Source organism: Mobula hypostoma, chromosome 11 (assembly GCF_963921235.1).
Source record: "Mobula hypostoma chromosome 11, sMobHyp1.1, whole genome shotgun sequence".
NCBI classification, from domain to species: Eukaryota; Metazoa; Chordata; class Chondrichthyes; order Myliobatiformes; family Myliobatidae; genus Mobula; species Mobula hypostoma.
Window position 1 is genome coordinate 109,816,370 of NC_086107.1, and position 20,630 is coordinate 109,836,999.

General features: G+C 48.1%; 1 protein-coding gene across 4 annotated transcripts in view; it reads right to left on the reverse strand.

The window, feature by feature from the left end:
- The window catches only part of LOC134354096 (interferon regulatory factor 3-like), a 67,573-nt gene that overhangs the window by 35,084 nt on the left and 11,859 nt on the right, over positions 1-20,630 (reverse strand). For 2 of the 4 annotated variants that reach the window (XR_010019723.1, XM_063062854.1), the window contains exon 4: positions 4,911-5,005. Coding sequence is in view for 3 of the 4 variants with exons in the window: in XM_063062854.1 (XP_062918924.1) it covers positions 4,911-5,005 (95 nt within the window). In the remaining variant the exon portion in view is untranslated. Of the gene's footprint in view, positions 1-4,910; positions 5,006-14,755; positions 17,348-20,630 lie in introns of those variants that run through there. The other 2 variants (XM_063062852.1, XM_063062853.1) reach the window with 1 other exon arrangement.

Consider the following 20,630-nt stretch of genomic DNA (forward strand, 5'->3'; position numbering starts at 1 on the left):
AGCTAAATATATGTGCATAAGATTTGTGCTCAGTTCTGTATGTCATCAGTGGGTTGCAGCACGATGCAACTCGAAGGCCGGAAGGACGGACGGGCCTGTTCCGTGCTGTACCTCTACATAAACACTAAGTGAATATGTTTCAATGTCTGTATTTCATCTTCTGCCCAGGCACGTCGCAGCATTCCGAAGTCGATATCAAATTCTCCAGTACTATACTTTGATAATTAATTTACTTTGAACTTCTAATTTAGGTTGAGCAAGCTGGGGCTTTTCTCTTTAGGGCAGAGGAGGATGAGAGGAGACTTGATGGAGGTGTACAAGATGTTAACAGGCATAGACTGAGTGGACTCCCAGAAACTTTTCCCCAGGGAGGAAACGGCCAAAGCAAGGGGAGATCTTTTTAAGGCAGGGGTCCCCAACCTTTTTTGCATCGCGGACCGGTTTAATATTGACAATATTCTTGCGGACTGGCCAACCGGGGGCGGGGGGGGGGGGTTCAAGTAGGGTTAAACTCAACATGTCTTTTACAGTTAGGGTTGCCAACTTTCTCACTCCCAAATAAGGGACAAATGTAGCAGTCAAATCCCGGGACACTTGTATTTACCCCAGGAAAGACTACCATGACCATGAAGCCTTGTGCGGGCACCTGTGTGCACATGTGTGACGTGCACATATATGTGACGTGCCCATGCGTGTACGTGCCGATTTTTTTCCCCCACAAATCGGTCTTGGCATAATCTTCCCGACTACACTGTACATACATTATTTCTACTTTATCTATGTTGTGTATTTATCATATCATTCCTGCTTTTACTATATGTCAGTGTTATTTTCAGTTTTGTCTGTTATTTGGTATGATTTGGTAGGTTATTTTTTGGGTCTGGGAACGCTCAAAAATTTTCCCCATATAAATTAATGGTAATTGTTTCTTCACTTCACGCCATTTCGGCACGAAAGGTTTCATAGGAACGCTCTACCTTAGCGGGGGAAATACGGGACAAGAGCGGTCCCTTATGGGACAAACGAATTCAGCCCAATATACGGGACAGTTGGCAACTCTATGTTCAAGTTCAACAGTGCGTGACAGGGAATGAGGAAAGGTGCAGCTGACTCATCGTTTCCTCGCGGCCCGGTAGCACATGCTCTGTGGCCCAGTGGTTGGGGACCGCTGTTTTAAGGTGACTGGGGGAAAGTATAGGGGGATGCCAGAGGTGAGTTCTTTACACAGAGAGCGGTAGGAGAGCAGAACTCCTGCCAGGTGTGGTGGAAAAGGTAAATACAACAGGAACAATTTTAAAACTCTTCAATAGACATCAGGGATGTCTCAGAGTAGGATAAAAGGCCAGCACAACATTGTGAGCTGAAAGTCCTGTACTGTGCTGTAAGTTCATTGTTAATTTCTACACAGGAGTGCGATGCTACTGCAGCGCGGGGCGTCAAGTGTTCTGAGTTCAAATCCAGCACCCTCTGTAAGCAAGCTTGCATGTTCCTTCCCGTGGCGAAATGGGTTTCCTCCGGGGGCTCCGGTCTCCTTTGGGTGCTCCAGTCTCCTCCCACAGTTCAGAGATGTACCAGTTAGTAGATTAATTAGTCACTGTAAACTGCCCCCTGATTAGGCTAGGGTCGTATCGGTGGGTCCCAGCATGGCTCAAAGGGCCGGTTCCACACTGTATCTCAAAATAGAACTAAATAAATTTCAATGTCAATTCTTCATCTTCTTTCTGACATGTTGCAGCCTGCCGGACTTGATACTGAATTTTCCAACTTCAGGTAACTCACTTTCTCTGTGTCACATCTTGCCATTTCGACTGTAGTTCATACATCTGCAATATTGTCTCAACATTTGCTCTTTCCACTTGTGCAGCCTGACGTTCCATAGCCCCCCACCCTCCATCAGCAACACATTTGTCCCTGTGATACACCAGGCGCATTACCACCCAACGGCTGCCCCCCGGTGGCGCAGTGGTTAGCACGAGGCAGGGATCTCCAAGGGACTGTGGAGTTGGAGAGAACTGATACTGCCATTCAGAGAGACTCCAAAACAAATGTACAATATTCACTAATGCAAGGATATAAGAAGGAGCACTTCCACAGGAACGTAGCATCCATCATCAAAAAACCCATCATCTCTTCTCGCTGTTGCCATCAGGAAGAGGGTACAGGAGCTTCACGTCCCACACCAGCAGGGTCAAGAACAGTTATTATCCCTCAACCATCAGACACCCAAACCAGCGTGGATAACTTCACTCACCTCGACACCAAACTGATTCCACAACCAAAGGACTCACAAGAACTCTACAACTCACGTTGTGACTATCATTTATTTTAGAGATTCAGCACAATTTGTCTTCATTTGCACACTGACTGTTTGTCAGCCTTCGTTTGAGTGTAGTTTTCCAATTATTCTATTGTATTTCTTTGTTCTAATGTGAATGCCCGCAAAAAAGTGAATCTCAGGGAAGTATATCTTGATGTACACGTACTTTATTTATTTAAAGATAACTGCACGAAACAGGCCCTTCTAGCTCGATGAGCCACACTACCCAACAACCCAGCTACTTAATGCTAGCCTAATCGCAGGACAACTTATAATAGCCTATTAGCTTTCGGTATGTCTTTGGACTGTGGGCACGGGGAGAACGTACAACGTACAAGCTCCTTACAGACTGTGCCCACATCGGGCAGCGCGGTAGCGTAGTGGTTAGCACAACGCTTTACAGTGCAGGTGATCCGGGTTCAAATCCTGCCTCTGCCTGTAAGGAGTTTGCACGTTCTCCCCGTGACTGTGTAGGTTTCCTCCAGGTTCTCCGGTTGGCAGATTAATTGGCCATTGTAGGATGCCCTGTGATTAGGCCAGGATTAAATCGGTATATTGCTGGGTGGCGGGGTTCTAAGGGCCGGAAGGGCCTCCTCCACACTGTAATAGCGTTGTGTGAAGCGCAACGTTATTGTGGTGCTTCCTTTGGTAATAAATGTACTTTGAACTTTGCAACAAATCCAATGGAGGAAACTCTCTACCTGCTCTGAGCTTTTCAGGCTGTCAATTTGATATCCATAAGCTCCACACTGTCCTCATTGTAATGTAACACCAATTCCACACCACCCCCCCCCCCCGTCCCCTCTCCAGCCACCCACCACTCCCAAGGTTGCAGGACAATAGCAAAGCTATTACTTTCAGGATTGTGGAACCTGTGGTGGAGGCAGATACACTAGTGAAGTTTAAGAGACTACTAGACAGGTATATGGAGGAATTTAAGGTGGGGGGGGTTATATGGAAGGCAGGGTTTGAGGGTCAGCACAACATTGTGGGCCGAAGGGCCTGTAATGTGCTGTGCTATTCTATGTTCTATTATTCCCACAGGGAATGCTAGAAGTGAAGAGCGAAGGTAGGATTAGGAAAAAGATGCTGGAAATCTGAAATGGAAATTTAGGGAAAAAAATGCTATAATCCTCAGCAGGTCAGGCAGCGTCTGTAGAGAGAGAATGAGAATTAATCTTTCAGCTGAGTGAGAATTAAGCTCTCATCACGGCGGAAAAGCCAGACCTGGAGAGATAACTGCTGCCCTCTCTGGAGGTGCTGCCTTTCCAGATCTACAGCGATTGACCGCAAGAAACCACTGTGGAAGGAGTTAACCTGCTCCTGTAAGGAGTCTGTACGTTCTCCCCATGACCGGGTGGGTTTCCTCCCACAGTCCGAAGACCTATCAGTTGGTAGGTTAATTGGTCATTGTAAATTGTCCCATAATTAGACGAGGTCCCATAATCAGGGGTTGCTGGGCAGTGCGGCTTGAAGGGCTAGAACTGTCGAGACAATGCTGTGTCCCAACACATAAATAAATAGTAAATAATACATCACTAGATACATAGAGAGAAAGAGGGAGATAGAGAGAGAGGTAGTGGAGGGAGGAAAAGATGGCGCGACGCAGCACGCGCGGCCGTTCCGAATGATATCAATATGCATTAACTAGGGGCCGTGCACAATCCTGATTTGATGGAGACAGATGTGAGCACGGAGGAACATCTGGAGAAACTTCTGCAATGCCCGCTTCGCTGCCGCTGCTGCTGTGCGATCGAGAATCTCTAGAGGGGAAGGCCCCAAATCCTCGGCTTTGCCTATTGCCTGTTGCCGGGGCCGGGGTCGAAGCGCTCGGCAGAGCTGGTCGGAGGCTCGGAGTTTTTGGACGGAGTCGGACTGTGGTCGGATGTTTCCAGGATGCTGCATCGGCAAGTTTGCGGTGCTGGAGGTTCACCGTCTGCGTGAGATGATGGGACTTTCGAGAGACTTTGAGACTTCACTGTGCCCATGGTCTGTTCTTATCAAATTACGGTATTGCTTTGCACTGTTGTAACTATATGTTATAATTATGTGGTTTTTGTCAGTTTTTCAGTCAGTTTGTCATGTTTCTGTGATATCATTCTGGAAAAACATTGTATCATTTCTTAATGCATGCATTACTAAATGATAATAAAAGAGGACTGCATGTCCTCATAATCTAAAATGGATAGAGACAGAGAGGGAGAGAGAGATAATGAATGAATTTCAGGGCTGTACATGGCGACATATATGTACTTTGATGAGGGTTTGCAGTAATTCTGTTTTTATTTTCAGTTTTAAGCAATGGTGGGTAAACGTACAAGACAAAAAGGGACAATATGTTAATTATGTGCCTGTATGTAAGCGAGAGTATCTGTCATGTGTGTGTGTGTGTGTGTGTGTTGGGGGGGGAGAGACTCACAGGAAGACTGAACATGAGTTTACATCTCCACATGTGAAGCATGGAGCAGATGGGCCGAATGGCTCTGTCTGGAGCAGCAAATAAACTCCACCAGCTCTCCCAGTTCACAGACCCAATGCAAGGAGCCTCCCATAAAAGGCCTAAAATCAATACAATCCCGCGCTCTTGCCGTACCGTGTTAGGAGGTGCAGGTAGGGACACATGGTTGACATCCGCGACAGGGAGCTTCACCTCTTCCTCCTCATTGCTGCTGGCATCGGATTCCAGGTCTGTGGAGAAAGAACACTGGAAATGCAGTGAAATGCAATTAAGGGTCAGAAGCTGACAAGTCTCAAATCCAGACGAGCAAGTGTGACAGTTACTCAGTCTCTGCTGCCCTCATAAGTTACAAGATTGTTTAACGTCGTTCCCTGAACACAAGTGTACGGAGAAGAAGATAATTGTTACTCTGGATCCAATACAGCATAAAAAACACTCAAAGAATAAAGAACATAGTAATATTAAAAAATACAATAAATATAAATACATAAGATAGCCTAGCACATAATTGTCGGCCCAGATCAGAGGCGATGCAATCGGCAATTGCCTCTGATCTGCGCCGACCTTTACGGGCCGGGCAGCACTTAATTTATTAGCGTGTTTATTTCAGCTTTTTTCTTAAAGACATGCTGGGTGCCTCCCGGCTACTGCTGCGTTCTTTGTGGCAATGTATCGGGTCGGCGGCCCGGAGGGTGGGGGCCACTGCACCACCCAGCCCGCGACGACTCAGTCTAACACACCATCATCAGTGAGCTCAGCGCTGTTTTCCCAATTCCGGTAAGTGATACTACACTGTACATACATTATTTCTACTTTATATAGGCTGTATATTTTTACGTGTTATTTGGTAGATTTGGCAGCTTCGTAGTTTAAAGGTTACTGGACAGCGCGTTTATACCAACAGCGCTTGCGTGAGATTTTCGCTACGGAGATCTGTGCAGGCAATCGTTGTACGGAAGTATTTCTACTTTATATAGGCTGTGTATTTATCATATCATCCCTGCTTTTACTATATGTTACTGTTATTTTAGGTTTTATGTGTTATTTGGCAAGATTTGGTAGGTTATTTTTGGGTCTGTGAACGCTCAGAAAACTTTTCCAAAAAGATACATGGTAATTGCTTCTTCGCTTTACGACATTTCGGCTTACGAACCGTTTCATAGGAACGCTCTACCTTCAGATGGCGGGGGAAACCTGTAATAAAGTAGTGGTGGAGTTAGTGGGTGGAGGTGTTGATCAGCTTTACCTCTTAGGGGGAAGGAACTATTTTTGAGTCTGGTGATGCTGATGTGAATGCTACACAAGACCACAAGACATTCGAGAAGAATTAGATCATTTGGCCCATCGACTCTGCTCCGCCATTTCATCATTGCTGATCCATTTTCCCTCTCAGCCCCAATCTCCTGCCTTCTCCCTGTAAGCCTTCATGCCCCGACCAATCAAGAATCTATCGACCTTTGCCTTAAATATACCCATTGACTTGGTCTACACAGCTGCCTGTGGCAACAAATTTCACAGATTCACCACTCTCTGGCTAAAGAAATTCTTCCTCATCTCTGCTCTAAAATGATGTCCCTTCTATTCTGAGGCTGTGTCCCCTGGTCCCAGACTACCCCAACAGAGGAAACATCCTCTCCTCAGCCACTCTATCAAGACCTTTCACCCTTTGATAGATTTCAATTAGGTCACCCTCATTCTTCTGAATTCCTGTAAATTCAGGCTGAGAGCCATCAGACGCTCTTCACATGACAAACTGCTCAATCCTGGAATCATTTTCATGAACCTCCTCCAAACCCTTTCCAGTTTCAACACATCCTTTCTACGATCAAGAGCCCAAAACTGCTCCCAATACTCTGTGAGGCCTCGCATTGACAAGACATCTTTGCTTTTATATTCAGTCCTCTCAAAATGAATTCAGATTTTTAAATTTTCTCTCCACTTAAGAGAAGTCAACCCTTTCATTTCTTCTAGCAAAATACACTTCCCGACACTGTATTCCATCTGCCACTTCTTTGCCCATTTTCCTAATCTAAGTCCTTCTGTAGACTCTCTATTTCCTCAAAGCTACCTGCCCCTCCACCTATCTTGGTAACGTCTGCAAACTACAAAACTATTAATTCCAACATCCAAACCATTGACATATAACGTAAAAAGCAGCCCCAACACAGACCCCCATGGAACACCACTAGTTACCGGCCGCCAACGAGAAAAGGCTCCCTTTATTCCCACTCTTTGCCTCCAGCCAATCAGCCACCGCTTTATGCATGCTAGTATCTTTCCTTTAATACCATGGGATCTTAACATGTTAAGCAGCCTCCTTCCTAATGGGAGTAGGACGAACAGTACAGAATCACAGCAAAATTTGTCCTCACACCAGTCCTCAGTGAGAGGTCAGCTGTGCAAAGAATGAACAGCCATCTTGGGCATTAACATCTGGGGGGGATCTGTACTGGGCCCAACACATCGACCCAATCACAAAGGATGCAGGCCAGCAGCTCTAAGAAAGTTTGAGGAGATTTGGTATGTCACCAAAGATTCGTGCAATATCCACACTCATACATTGGACTTCTCCGTGGATTGTCACCTTGTCGCGGTGGAGAAGCTTGTGTGGTCCTGTGATCCCGAGAGCCGTCTGGAGCTATGCTCCTGGTAGGGTCACCCATGGCGGTAAGATCGAGGGTGAGGTCCCTGACAAAGAACAATCCAACCAAGACCTCAACGGAGGAACAGGTGGACGAAGTTACTTGGAACTCAACGGCTGTGAAGGCGGATGATGGCTGCAACAAATCCATCAGCTCCAATCGTCGTGGTTTCCATGCCATTGGAATTAGTTGGTTGATTTGTGAAGTATCGTGTGCTTCTTGGAGTGCAACATCAAGTACACGTTAAACAAATACACGGACAGGCGTCTTCGCTCTGTGGGCCACTTCTTCAGAACGAAGACCATCATCCTTGACCTCGAGGGATAGCCACGATGACAACGACATTGGAGAGCACCCTAACCGAATGCATCACAACCTTGTATGGAGCCTCCAACGCACAGGATCACCAACAGCTGCAGAGGGTTGTAGATTCAGCCAGTTCCATCACGGGTACGACCCTCCCCACCATCAAGGACGTCTTCAAAAGGCAGTGCCTCAAGGCCCTCCCCCTGCAGGGCATGCCCTTTTCTCATTACTACCACAACGAAAAGGTACAGGAGCCTGAAGACTCACACCAACAGTTCAGGAACAGCTTCTTCCCCTCTGCATGTTCCATGAAAACTGCCTACTCCCATCGACTTGTACCCAGACCATAGCCCTCCAAACCCCTGCCATCCATGTACCTATCCAAGCTTCTCTTAAACTATGAAACTGAGCTCCCATAGAACAACCAATCTAATGTTACCAATAATAAAACTGAATCTCTCTCTCATTCAGTAACCTAAGGTTATTTAGTTTCTCCCCTTCCTGTGTTTCTCTCTTATCCCATTTCTGTCCATAAAAGAGAGGGAGATCCTGCTTCATTTCTCTCCACCTCCTTCACTCACTCTAGCCCCGCTCTGAACCTCCCTCTGTCTCAACATTATCCCTCTCCCTCCATTCCCCTCTCCCCATCTCTTTCACTTCCTGTTCCTCCCTCACCCTCTCCCCATCCCTCTCTCAACCTGTTCCTCTCTCCCCATTTCTCCCTCTGCATCTCGCCTTCGCCCCGCCGTTCCTCTCTCCCAAACCTCCCTCAACCCGTCACCATCCCCTTTTCCCTCATTGTCATACTCTTCCTGTTCCTGCCTCCCCTGTAATCCCTCTCTCTGTTCCACTCTCCCCCCATTCCTCTCTCCATTTCCCCCATCTGCCTTTCACCTCCTCGCTCTCTCTCTCTCTCCCCCTCTCCCTCTCCCTCTCTCTTTCCCTCTCCCTCTCTCTCTCTCTCTCTCTCTCTGTCTCTCTCTCAGCATCAGCACCCCACCCTTCCAAGCTCTGGTATGCCGTGTATTTTCAGACGGACGTGGAAGTTCCAAACGGACAGATCTCCTCGCTCAAGTTTCTGGACGTGCACACCATCCATTCTCAGGCAAAGAGCTCTCTGGGGGTGCCACCGTTTACCACAGTGGTAGTAGAAATAGAGGCAACACAATCAGGGACAAAGAACCCTCCCCCCAACCCCCGGGCAGTGACCAGGACAACCTTTTCCCCACCACGTCCATAGGCTCTTTTAATCTCTCAGTCGTGACCATAAGACATAGGAGCAGAATTAGGCCATTCAGCTCATCGAGTCTGCTCTGCCATTCCATCACGGTTGATCCTGGATCCCTCTCAATCCCATACACCTGCCTTCTCGCCATATCCTTTGGTGCCCCAACTGATCAGGAAACTGACCTGAGCCTGCATGATGCTTGGGATTGTTCTGCCTCCCACTCTCACACTCTATTCTCATCCCTCCCCGTCTCCCCCTCCAAACTTACCATCATTCTCAATGTTGCCACAATGATCCATCCCGTACCGCAAGATGCTACTTATTAGATTAGATTCAACTTTATTGTCATTGTGCCGAGTACAGATACAAAGCCAATGAAATGCATTTAGTATCTGACCAGAAGTGCAAAGAATAGTGTTATTTACAAAATAACTGTGAATAAAAAGTAAGTGCTACAGCACACAAATATGAAAGTACTGAGACAGTACAATATGGGTGCAATACTGCTTAGCGCTGTGATGTGAGGTTCAGCAGGGTCACAGCCTCAGGGAAGAAGCTCTTCCTGTGCCTGCTGGTGCGGGAGCGGAGGCTCCTGTAGCATCTACCGGATATGAGAGTAAAAATTATTAGAGCATGAGGTCTTGCAAATCCAAAGCAACACAGACAAAATGCTGGAGGAACTAGGGAAGTGGTCTCTTCCAAAAGAAAAGGGACTTCCTCTACTTTTCCTTTTGTGAAGGACAGAAGGCCAGAGGTTCAGAAGATGACCAGGTGAGTGTTTTTAAAAGGATACAAGATATATAGAAACGATAACAGGGTGTCGGGGAGCGGGGGTAGTTTGGTCTGGCCGAGGTGGGATGTCCCGTTATTACAAAAGAATTAGAATTCCATTTGAAATCTCGTTTTGCCATTACCAGTGACAAGACAGGTGTTAGTAGATTCTGCTCAGGTTTAGACTGGGCAGATGATGTCAGTTTAATGTGTGATGTAATGGAAGGCGAGGTTTCAAATGGTATCAGTGAATTTCAAAACGGTACTGCGGCCAGCCGGGACAGCCTGGCTCTGGCTGATAGTTGTATTTCTTCAGATGTTGGTGGGTGGCTTAGTAAGTCTGCAAATGATATAGAGATTGGTGCTGTCGTGGAGAGCATACAAGGCTGGCAAAGAACATAGCAGGGTATGAATCGCTTGCAAATATGGGCAAAGAATCGGCAGATGGAGTTTAACCTGGTCAAATGTGAAGTGTTGCACCTTGGTAGATCAAACGTAAAGAGACAGTCCACTGACTCTTAACAGTGCTGACGAGCAGAGGGATCTTCAGGTCCAAGTTCATGGCTCATGGCTAGTAGTTCAGAAAGCATATGGCATGCTTGCCTTTATTAATTGAGGCACTGAATTTAAAAGTCAGGAAGTGGAACCGGAAGAGAGGGAGAGGGGGTGAAGTAGATTGATGATTGGTTCTCCTCCTTCCCTTTCTTCCATGGTCTACTGTCCTCTCCTACCAGATTCCCCCTTCTCCAGCTCTTTATCTCTTCCACCAATCAACTTCCCAGCTCTTTACTTCACCCCTCCCCCTCTCCCAGTTTCACCTATCACCTTCCACCTTGTACTTCTTCCTCCCCACCCCCAGCTTCTCACTCTGACTTCTTCCTTCCTTTCCAGTCCTGAAGAAGGGTCCTGGCCTGAAAATTCGACCATTTATTCTTTTCCATAGACGCTGCCCGACCTGCTGAGTATTTTGAGCAACATACATCAAAGTTGCTGGTGAACACAGCAGGCCAGGCAGCATCTATAGGAAGAGGTGCAGTCGACGTTTCAGGCTGAGACCCTTCGTCAGGACTAACTGAAGGAAGAGTGAGTAAGAGCACCTCTTCCTATAGGTGCTGCTTGGCCTGCTGCGTTCACCCGCAACTTTGATGTATGTTGCTTGAATTTCCAGCATCTGCAGAATTCCTGTTGTTTGCTGAGTATTTTGTATGTGTTGCTCTGAATTTCCAGCAACTGCAGAATCTCTTGTGTTTATATCTAACAGTCTGGGGGTCAGTACCCGCAGATAGAACAACAATTACTCTGGACAACCACTGGAATGACGTCGACCACTGAGACAAGGCCACTTTTGAGCTCACACAATGAAATGATTAAGACTTAGGAACGATACGCAAGGGTGAACATGACCAGACAGAGATGCAAAGAGATTCTGTAGATGTTGAAAATCTTCAGCAGCACACACAAAATGCTGGAGGAACTCAGCAGGTCAGGCAGCATCTATGGAGGGGAATAAACAGTCGACGATTTGGGCTGGCAGCTCTCTCAGCCCAGAATATCAACTGTTTATTTCCCTCCACGGATGCTGTCTGACCTGCTGAGTTCCCCCAGCATTCTGGGCGTGTTGCCCAGTGGGAGGATTTTGCTCGTGGATGCAGTATTCCTGTACTGTCAGTTCAAAACTCCCGGGAAAAAAAAAAGGTTAATTCATGGCTTTCTTATCCCTGCAACTGTTTAATATTTTGGGAAGCCCCTCTTGGTGTTGGATGTGCACAAAATAATTCAGAACCCTTGATCATGAAACGTTGATACATTGCACCCACAGGCATCCATCACTGAAAACAAGCTCCACCGCCTACTAATCAGATTTTTTCAATATGTGATTTTAAAAAAAAGTCAAATATGATTGCTGGACACGTCAGGTGATGTTCATGATATCACACTACCACCACTACTCAAGACACTGGAGTAAGACAGAGCATGGGTTTTAAATACTGCCAAACCAAATACAGAGTGGCCACTTTATTAGGTACCTGTATATCTGCTCGTTAATGCAAATATCTAATCAGCCAATCATGTGGCAGCAACTCAATGCATTAAAGCATACAGACATGGTCAAGAGCTTCAGAGTAGACATCAGAATGGGGAAGAAGTATGATCTAAGGGACTTTTGAGTATGGAATGATAGTTGGTGCTATCATTCTCAGTCTGGTATCTCAGAAACAGCTATCTTCTGGGATTCTCATGTACACAGACTCTAGAGTTTACAGAGAATGGTGTGAAAACAAAAAAAAACATCCAGTGAGCAGCAGTTCTGTGGGGAAATGAATGCCTTGTTAACGAGAGAGGTCAGAGGAGAATGGCCAGACTGGTTCAAGCTGACAGGAAGGCGACAGCAACTCAAGTAACCACACGTTACAACAGTGGTGTGCAGAAGAGCGTCTCTGAATGGATGGGCTTCACCAGCAGACCACGAACAAATGCCCAGTGGCCACTTTATTAGGTACAGGAGTTACTTAATACAGTGGCCACTGAGTAAATGAACAAACAGGGAGCTATCTGTCTTTCAGTATTAGATATCTGTGTAGATCACTTGGAAGTAGCACTTGGGTGATAAGCAACACACACAAAGTGCTGGTGGATTGCAAACCAAGAATGCAGTTAGTCCTGCGAAGGGTCTCAGCCCGAAACGTCGACTGTACTTCTTCCTAGAGATGCTGCCTGGCCTGCTGCATTCCACCAGCATTTTGTGTGTGTTGCTTGAATTTCCATCATCTGCAGATTTCCTCGTACTTGGGTGATAACATTGCTTAAGAAAATAATTTCATTTGAAACTATCCACTTCAATCACACCAGCATCTCGGAGTCAAACCCAGATATAATAAACTTCATACAAGGAGATTAGGCTTAGAGGACTTGGAGATACAGGGCTTGTTTTGCTGTTGTTGTTTTGTTGCTTGTTAGGGCGTATTCTGGAGTTATGATATATAGCAAATATTAATTTCAACAGCAATCAGTCATCAGATCTGAACATGGACTGTAGACTGAGTTTAAGTGCAGCTCAGGACATGTTTTTTTTTGGAGCTGCAGAATGGGGGTTGATTGCAAACCAAGAAACACCCCATTAACCTGAGATGTCTGCATATGCATGAAAGCAGCCCAGAGTCAGTGGCGCTTCACATTTGTTTTGGGTGTCTGAGTGTTTGTGTGAAGATCTATGTGTTTGAAAATTAACACACACAAAATGCCAGAGGAACTCAGCAGGTCAGGAAGCATCTATGGAAAAGATGCTGATACTTCATACTTTATTGCCGCCAAACAATTGATACCAGAACGTACAATCATCACAGCGATACTTGATTCGACAGATGCTGCCTGACCTGCTGAGTTCCTCCAGCACATTGTGTGTATTGCTTTGGATTCCCATCAGCAGCAGATTTTCTTGTACTTGTGTTTTTAAATTATATGTAATTCAAAGGATACGTTGTAACTATAGAATTGTTCTGCAGTTACCTGTGATCTTTAACACATAAAAAAATCATGTAATATCGGGTCAGGGGGCCTCTTCTAAGAGTATCTCCAGTATGATACCTGCTTGTTTTGCTGAATAAAGACTTCGATATCACCAGCTTGAGTGTCTCTCCAGTGACTTCATTCACAGTCACAGCCGTAGCCGTGCTCTGCTGGCACCAGAATGTGTGGCGGCACTTGTGGGTTGCCCCAGAACATCCTCTTCTTCTTATTCTACTATTTCTGGCTGTTTAGACGCATCTAGGCGTATCACAGCCCTCCGCAGGATGTATAATTAATCACAGAACTTCAAGGGACTCAAATTCTCGAATACAACCTAGTCTCACGTATAAACTGAACAATAGACTCTTCAATCAGACGTTGATTCTCTTGATGGCCAAACAAAGATTGAATAGAAAACCAAAATAAATTTAAGCCAGATAGCCTCTTGAACAACATGCTTCTTTCAATTTTGTATCGATTACAGCTCATCAAAACATGCTGGACTGTCTCTGGACTACCACGGTCACATAATCCAGTAGGATGTTTTCCCATTATCTTTAAATAATAATTTAGCCCACAATGCCCCAACCTAAGTCTTGTAAATTTCACCATACCTCTACGACTTAAAAGGTAACAGTCTGAGACCTTTTTAACTAGTGCGTGACTAGAAAAATAATGCCTGCCCCTTAATTCATTTTTCCAATCCTCCTGCCACTTCTTCTCTATACCTTTTTTAATCCTACTTCTCAATTCTGCTCTGCCTAGAGGAACTCTAATTTCTACTTGCCTGCTCTGTAAGGAAGACTTTGCAATGCCATCCACAATTTCATTTCCCTCCACCTCAGCATGCCCAGGTATCCATGAAAATCTAACTGCACAACCCATCTTCCCTACTCTAAACAACACTTTCAGAACACCCTCGAATGTGTTGGTTGTTAATGCAAACGACACATTTCATTGTGTGTTTCACTTCGGTACAGATGAGTGACAATAAGTAATTTTGAATCTTGCAGTAAATAAATTTGAATCTGGAGAAGAAAATGAAAATATTGCCTCATTGTTATTTTGCTTGTGATTTAACTTTGCTATGCCTGATGCCTGCTTGTATTTTTATATAATCACACACACACATATAGTAATTACAGTAGAGTTGCTTCTGTATTTTTCTGTAAGGTTCCAAGCTTTCCTGGCGATTTTCGTTTTTATTTATTTACTGAGACACAGTGTGGAGTAGACCATTTGAACAGCACTGCCCAGCAACCCCCCAGTTCACCCCGAGCCTAATCACAGTGACCGACTAACCTACTAAACGGTACGTCTTCAGACTGTGCGAGCAAACCCACGCGGTCACAGGGAAAACGTACAAACTCCTCACGGGCAGTGTCGGGAATTGAACCCGGGTCGCCTGTACTGTGAAGCGTTGTGCTGACCATTACGCTGCTGTGCTGCCCGGTTAGTTGTTACCGATGGAATTTTGTTTATCTCTGGCACAGTATAGAAGACCACAACTACTGGACTGGATTTTATTTATGTTTTTTAAAGCAACCATCCCTAAGGATATTCCGACAAAAACATCAGTATCTTTGATCTTTCAGTACAAAGAGGTGGAAGAAAGCAGGGATAAAGCAGTCCATTTAATAACAGAGGTATCATCCCAACATTAATCTCTCCTGGTAATCTTTTTTCTCATTCCCCCACCCCCTGCTCTTCTTCCATTCCCCATTCTGGCCTCTACTCCTCACCTGCCTATCAGCTCCCCCGTAACCCTCCTCCTTCCCTTTCTCCCATGGTCCACTCTCCTCTCCTATCAGATCCCTTCTTTTCCAGCCCTTTACCTCTCCCACACCTATCACCTTCTAGCTCGTTCTCTTCCCTCCCCCACCTTTTTATTCTGGCATCTTCCCCCTTCTTTCTCAGTCCTGCAGAAGGGTCTCAGGCCAAAACGTCGACTGTTTATTCATTTTCATAGATGCTGCCTGACCTGCTGAGTTCCTCCGGCATTTTGTGTGCGTTGCTCTGGATTTCCAACATCTGCAGAACCTCTTGCGTCTACCATCAACTCCTGCCTTCAAATAGGCCCTCCTGACCCTTCAAGCCGCACCCCCCGATTTAACCCTGGCCTAATTGTGGGACAAGTTACAAAGACCAATTAACCCACCAACCAGTACGTCTTTGCACGGTGGGAGGAAACCCACGCGGTCACGGGGAGAACGTACAAACTCAAGGGCAGCGGCAGGAATTGAACCTGTGTCGCTGGTACTGTAAAGTCTGAGACACAGAAGAGATTCTGCAGATCCTGTGAGCAACACACACAAAATGCTGGGGGGACCTGGCAGGCCTTTCTAATCAAGCAGGATAACACCTCAGCCTGTCAGAGAATTGTCTCCGTGATTAAATAGCGCTAGGGTATGTTTTGCCTGAGAGAGGATCCGAACACTGGATATGTTGACGACATGATTCCGTTCAACCGAGGAATGTGCCCTCTTGTTGAAGGGGAATGAGCTTTAGATAAACTCCCTGTGTCTCGTTAACAACGATGGAGAGAATAGCTTCGCACAGTACCGTCAAACACTGTTCCTGAGCCGATACTCTCATTGTCCCACTGCACTGGTCGCTACCATCAGATTTTTGACACACAAAACGTTTGGACAAAGTGTTTTAATTTGTCAGGTAAAACGGATGCAAAAATAAAAACGAAATACCAACATCTAATAAATTAGTTTATAGTTGCTCTTGTGAATGCCTTGCAGCTAACATCCAGTCTACCCTGTTACCTTGGTAACCTCACTTGGGGCACTGGTGCACTTTAGCCGAGGCCCCTACTATGTACCAGCAACTAGGGGGCGACTACTTTGTCATACTAGTGCCCAGAGGAGAGTGTTCGATTTTGCCGGAAGTCTGGCGTGGCCGTTTCAATGCCCCAGAGCCTGTGGGAGGTTGTTCTGTTGTGCCAACACCCTGGGGCGGCTGCTTGTTTATCTTGGTGTATGTCCGCAGTGGGCGCCCGTGGCGACCTCTGGGAGAGCAGGGTTCCAGCGCGCTGCCATCGGGGGCTGTGGCACGGGACGCCTTGACGTGGGACACGGGCAAGGGCTTTGCCCGAGGGGAGAAGCTGATGCCGCGAGGGAGGACACTGGTCCGGAGAAGCGGAACGCCGCTGGGCCTCTCCCGGGGGCGGGCGGCCAGCTCCCTGCAGATCTGCTGCGTCCCCGACTGCACCGCGTCCGTCAGAGACTTCAGGCCGGCGCCGATCCCCACCACCAGGTCCCGCAGGACAGCCGTCTGCTCCCGCAGCGCCGCCGTGTTCTTCCGGGAGGTGGCCCTCTGCTCGCGCAGGGCGGCGATCTGCTCGTGCTGGAGGGCCAGCTGCTCCCGCGCGGCCTCCCTCTGTTCGCGGAGGAGGGCGACCTGCTCCCGGACGGCCTCCCGCTGCTCCCTCATGACGGCCACCTGCTCCCGGCTGACGGCCAGCAGCGCCCGGCTGGGGTTACCCTGGGCCTCCATGGAGGCGCAGAGACTTTGAACAGCCTCCTCCTGCGCCTCCATGGAAGCCAGGACCCGGTCCATCAGCCGCTGCATCGCGGCAGCGTCCGTGCCGGTCGGAATGGAGCTGCGTATCACCTCCACGCTGGAGCTGAGGCTGTCCTGGCTCCAAAGGACCTCCTGTGCAAGGTTGGAGACCGACACCTCCATACTCCTGGCCATCTCCTGCATCCTGTCTGAAAGGCTAGATAACGAGCCAAGCATTTCGCCGTGCATCTGCACCAGCCTTTTCTTGAATGCCTCCCTGTCAAAGTTCTCGCTCAGGTCCTCCGGGGCAGTGCTGCTATGCGGACTCTCTCGCCGGGGGGCCTGCACCTCACTTTCCCTTTGCTTCTTGGCTGGCTGCAGCCCACTAGTGCCAGCGACGTCGCGATGGGAAGTACGACCCTCCAAGAGCTTGTCCTCTGCCTTCAGGGTTGCACTGTCCGAAAAGGCGCTCAGAGATAGGTGCCATGACGTGAGGTGCCCCTCTTCCTCCATATCTTCCTCAGAGACCTCCTCCTCCTCCTCCTCCTCATCCTCTTCCTGCTTTTGTATCTGATCTGAGGATGATGGTGAATTTCCCTCCGGAAAGTCTGCAATGATAAAGAAAAAGAGCATGGCTACTTATATTGCAGGGTTCCCGGATGGAAAGTAGCCAACAGTCTGCCACCCGGTGGCGGCCCTCTGTCATTGCAGCGAGCGGAGCGCAGGATCTCCGCAAAGATTTTGCGTGCCCTCCTCCTGTGCCCCCAGTGCAAGCCGGAACCCAAAACTCACGCAACGCAGTGCTAGATGGCCCGCGGCAGTCTGCAAGGAGTTTCTACGTTCTGCCCAAGACCTCGTGGGTTTCCTCTGGCTTCCTCCCATGTTCCAAAGACGTACCGGTTAAGATTAGTAAAACTGTGGGCGCGGTTAGTTGGCGCCGGAAGTGTGGCGACACTCGCGGGCTGCCCCCAGCTCGTCCTCGGACGGTGTTGGTCGTTGACACAAAACGACGCATTTCACTGTACGTTTCGATGCAGGACCACAAGACACAGGAGCAAAATTAAACCATTCATCCCATCGAGTCTGCTCCGCCATTCCATCATGGCTGGTTCATTTTCCCTCACAACACCATTCTCCTGTCTTCTCCCCGTAACCTCTGACGCCCTTACTAATCCTGTCGGCCTCTGCTTTAAAAACACCCAATGACTTGGCCTCCGCTGCCTTCTGTGGCCATGAATTCCACAGATTCACCACCCTCTGGCTAAAGAAATTCCTCCTCATCTCTGTTCTAAAGGGACGTTCTTCTATTATGAGAACAAAGGCCAATACTGTGACGTGTACACAGGACAAATAAAACTAATCTTTATCTTTGCTTTTGATTCATTAAGGGAGATAGGGGCTATGAAGGGCCTTAAGGAATGGCAAATCGGATGTGTTTAGCCCTCCCTCTGCGATAACTTGGGCTTGGGGATTGGCTGTGTACAGAGGGGATTCTTTCTTCTTGCCCAGTCTGAGGGGGAAGGACAGCCTAAGAGGCTTCCCACCTGCCGGCCAGACCACCAGCGATCACTGGAAAACTGTGCCTGAAAGATAAGGGGGGAACACACATAAAATGCTGGAGGAACTCAGCAGGCCAGGTAGCATCTCGCAAAAGAGTAGTCTACGTTTCAGGCCGAAACTCTTCGGCAGGACCCTAAAACGTCGACAGCACTCTTTTCCTAGATGCTGCCTGGCCTGCTGAGTTCCTCCAGCATTTTGTGTGTTGCTCGGATTTCCAGCGTCTGCAGATTTTCTCCTTTGAGATAAAGGGGGAAAGTCTTTTACAGAACGGTCCTCTGCTTGATCTACGTAGGTGTCAGTTCGTCTGTCGCTCAGCACGGGAGCATGCGCCTGCATTGCGTGCATGAGGTGAAGGTTTGCAAGGGGCTCCAAGTCGTCGACGCATTTGAGACGCAGCTCAGAGTGCTGACATTAGCTGCAATCTTTGCACTTCTGTCTGCAAAGCTCTGTTTTCCTTCAGATCGCACTCCCAGCAGACGGCTGTCCGTCCAGTCCTACCAGCTACAACCGAGCTTAAACCTCGAAAGCCTCTTGATACCACACCCCAGTGCATTCCATCCACCGGCTTGGGTGGGGTTTAATCCACTGGGATGACCGGTATTATACAGGGATCACTCCGTGTCCACTCCCCTCCCTCAACAGACCACATGGCCATTTTTCAGCTACCCTGGCACACGATCTCCATGGCTTTAGAACCTGCATCATACACCTGACTGGGAAACACTGCCTGAGGGAAACAAAACTGTACCGACATACTCGGACCCCAATCGAAAACTGTGACCCCAATGGCCCATTATTGATCAAAGCAGTGAGACATTTTAACGTGGCTATATGGTCTGAAAGAACAGAGTTTACTCCTCTCCATCGATGCTGCCTGACCTGCTGAGTTTCTCCAGCATTTTGTGTGTGGATATTTCTTTGATTCTCTCTTCTTCTTGAACAATCGTTATTTCTGCTTCCCCACCTCCTCTAAGATGCTTAGTTTCCCCCCATACACACCGCACTCCTATCAACTCCCTCTCTCTCAAACCCACCACCCCTCCTTCCCCTATCCACTGCCACTTCCACCACAGCTCCCGCTCCATCCCTCATGTGCCACGAGTCCTCCCTCCCCATTCACCGTCTCACCCTGATGACCCACCTTCACATTCCCCTGGCGTCCGACCCCTTACTAACCTCTTCATCCCACTCCACCCAACCAAGTCTACACACCAAGCCCACCTACCTGAATTCCTCCCATGTTTTTCCAACCCCTTAATATTGTTATAGCTGGGAGTGATAATGGACACAAGCTCCCACTGCCAACTTAATGCTCCCGTTGACGTGCGCCTCAAATAGCCCCTGATAACCAAGACCACCTCCTGGCCTTCACATGCAGCTTCGCTACTAAGCCCCAGGTGGGCTGTTTCTACCGAAAGGAGAGGGCAAAGGCGGGTTACTGGTGCCGTAAAACCAGTCGCTTCGGGCAGACGGAGCTCATTGTGGTTGGCAGCTCGTTTAGGAGAAGGCAAACTCTGATCTCAAACCTCCGCTGCCTTGCGGCTACACCCACTCACGGGGAAGGCTTCGGGAGTAAACCCCCGCGAGGGAAAAATCTGGAAATGGAGTCCCTAAGGCAGCGCTACGTTGAGCTCAACGCTGACTGGCAACTCCTGAGACGCTGCTGGTACCAAACTGTATTGGTCTTTGCCGTTCCTCTGGACTCATCAGGTGTGGAGAGGGGGCAACAGCTTGCTCTCCAGATGGTACTGCCCTGGCTTGTGTATCTAGACAGCTAGGACTCAACATCCATGGTCAGCCCTGACTGACGGAAGCCTCCCAGCCCTTCCTCCCTCGATGAGGGGCAGAGTTAGCTCAAGGGCCCAATGATCGTCCCCTGCTCATGCCTTCCAAGGCCCCTCCTCCTCCATCACGCTGCGTCTCCCTCCCTGCAGGCGGAATTCAACCGGGAGCCTTGTGAAGTGACACACTTTGGAACAAACTTGAAAGCGGGGAACACGGCAGAATCCTTAGCAGTGTGGACGACCGGAGAGATCTTGTGGTCTATATCCACAGGTCTCCAAAGTTGATAGGAGTGGTTCAGGTGGCTTCCGTTATTCAGGGGCTGAAGGCCGTGAGGTAACACCGCGACTCGGCAAAACTCTGGTTAGACCATGGTATTGTGTTCTGTTCTGCTCACCCCGTTATAGGAAGGAAGTGGAAGCTTTAGGGAGGGTGCGGAGGAGATTTACCAGGAGGCTTCCTGGACTACAGAGCAGGTTTTATGAGGATCGGTTGAGCGAGCGAGGTGTCTTCTCTTTGGGGGAAAAGGAGGTGACCTGACATAAGGTG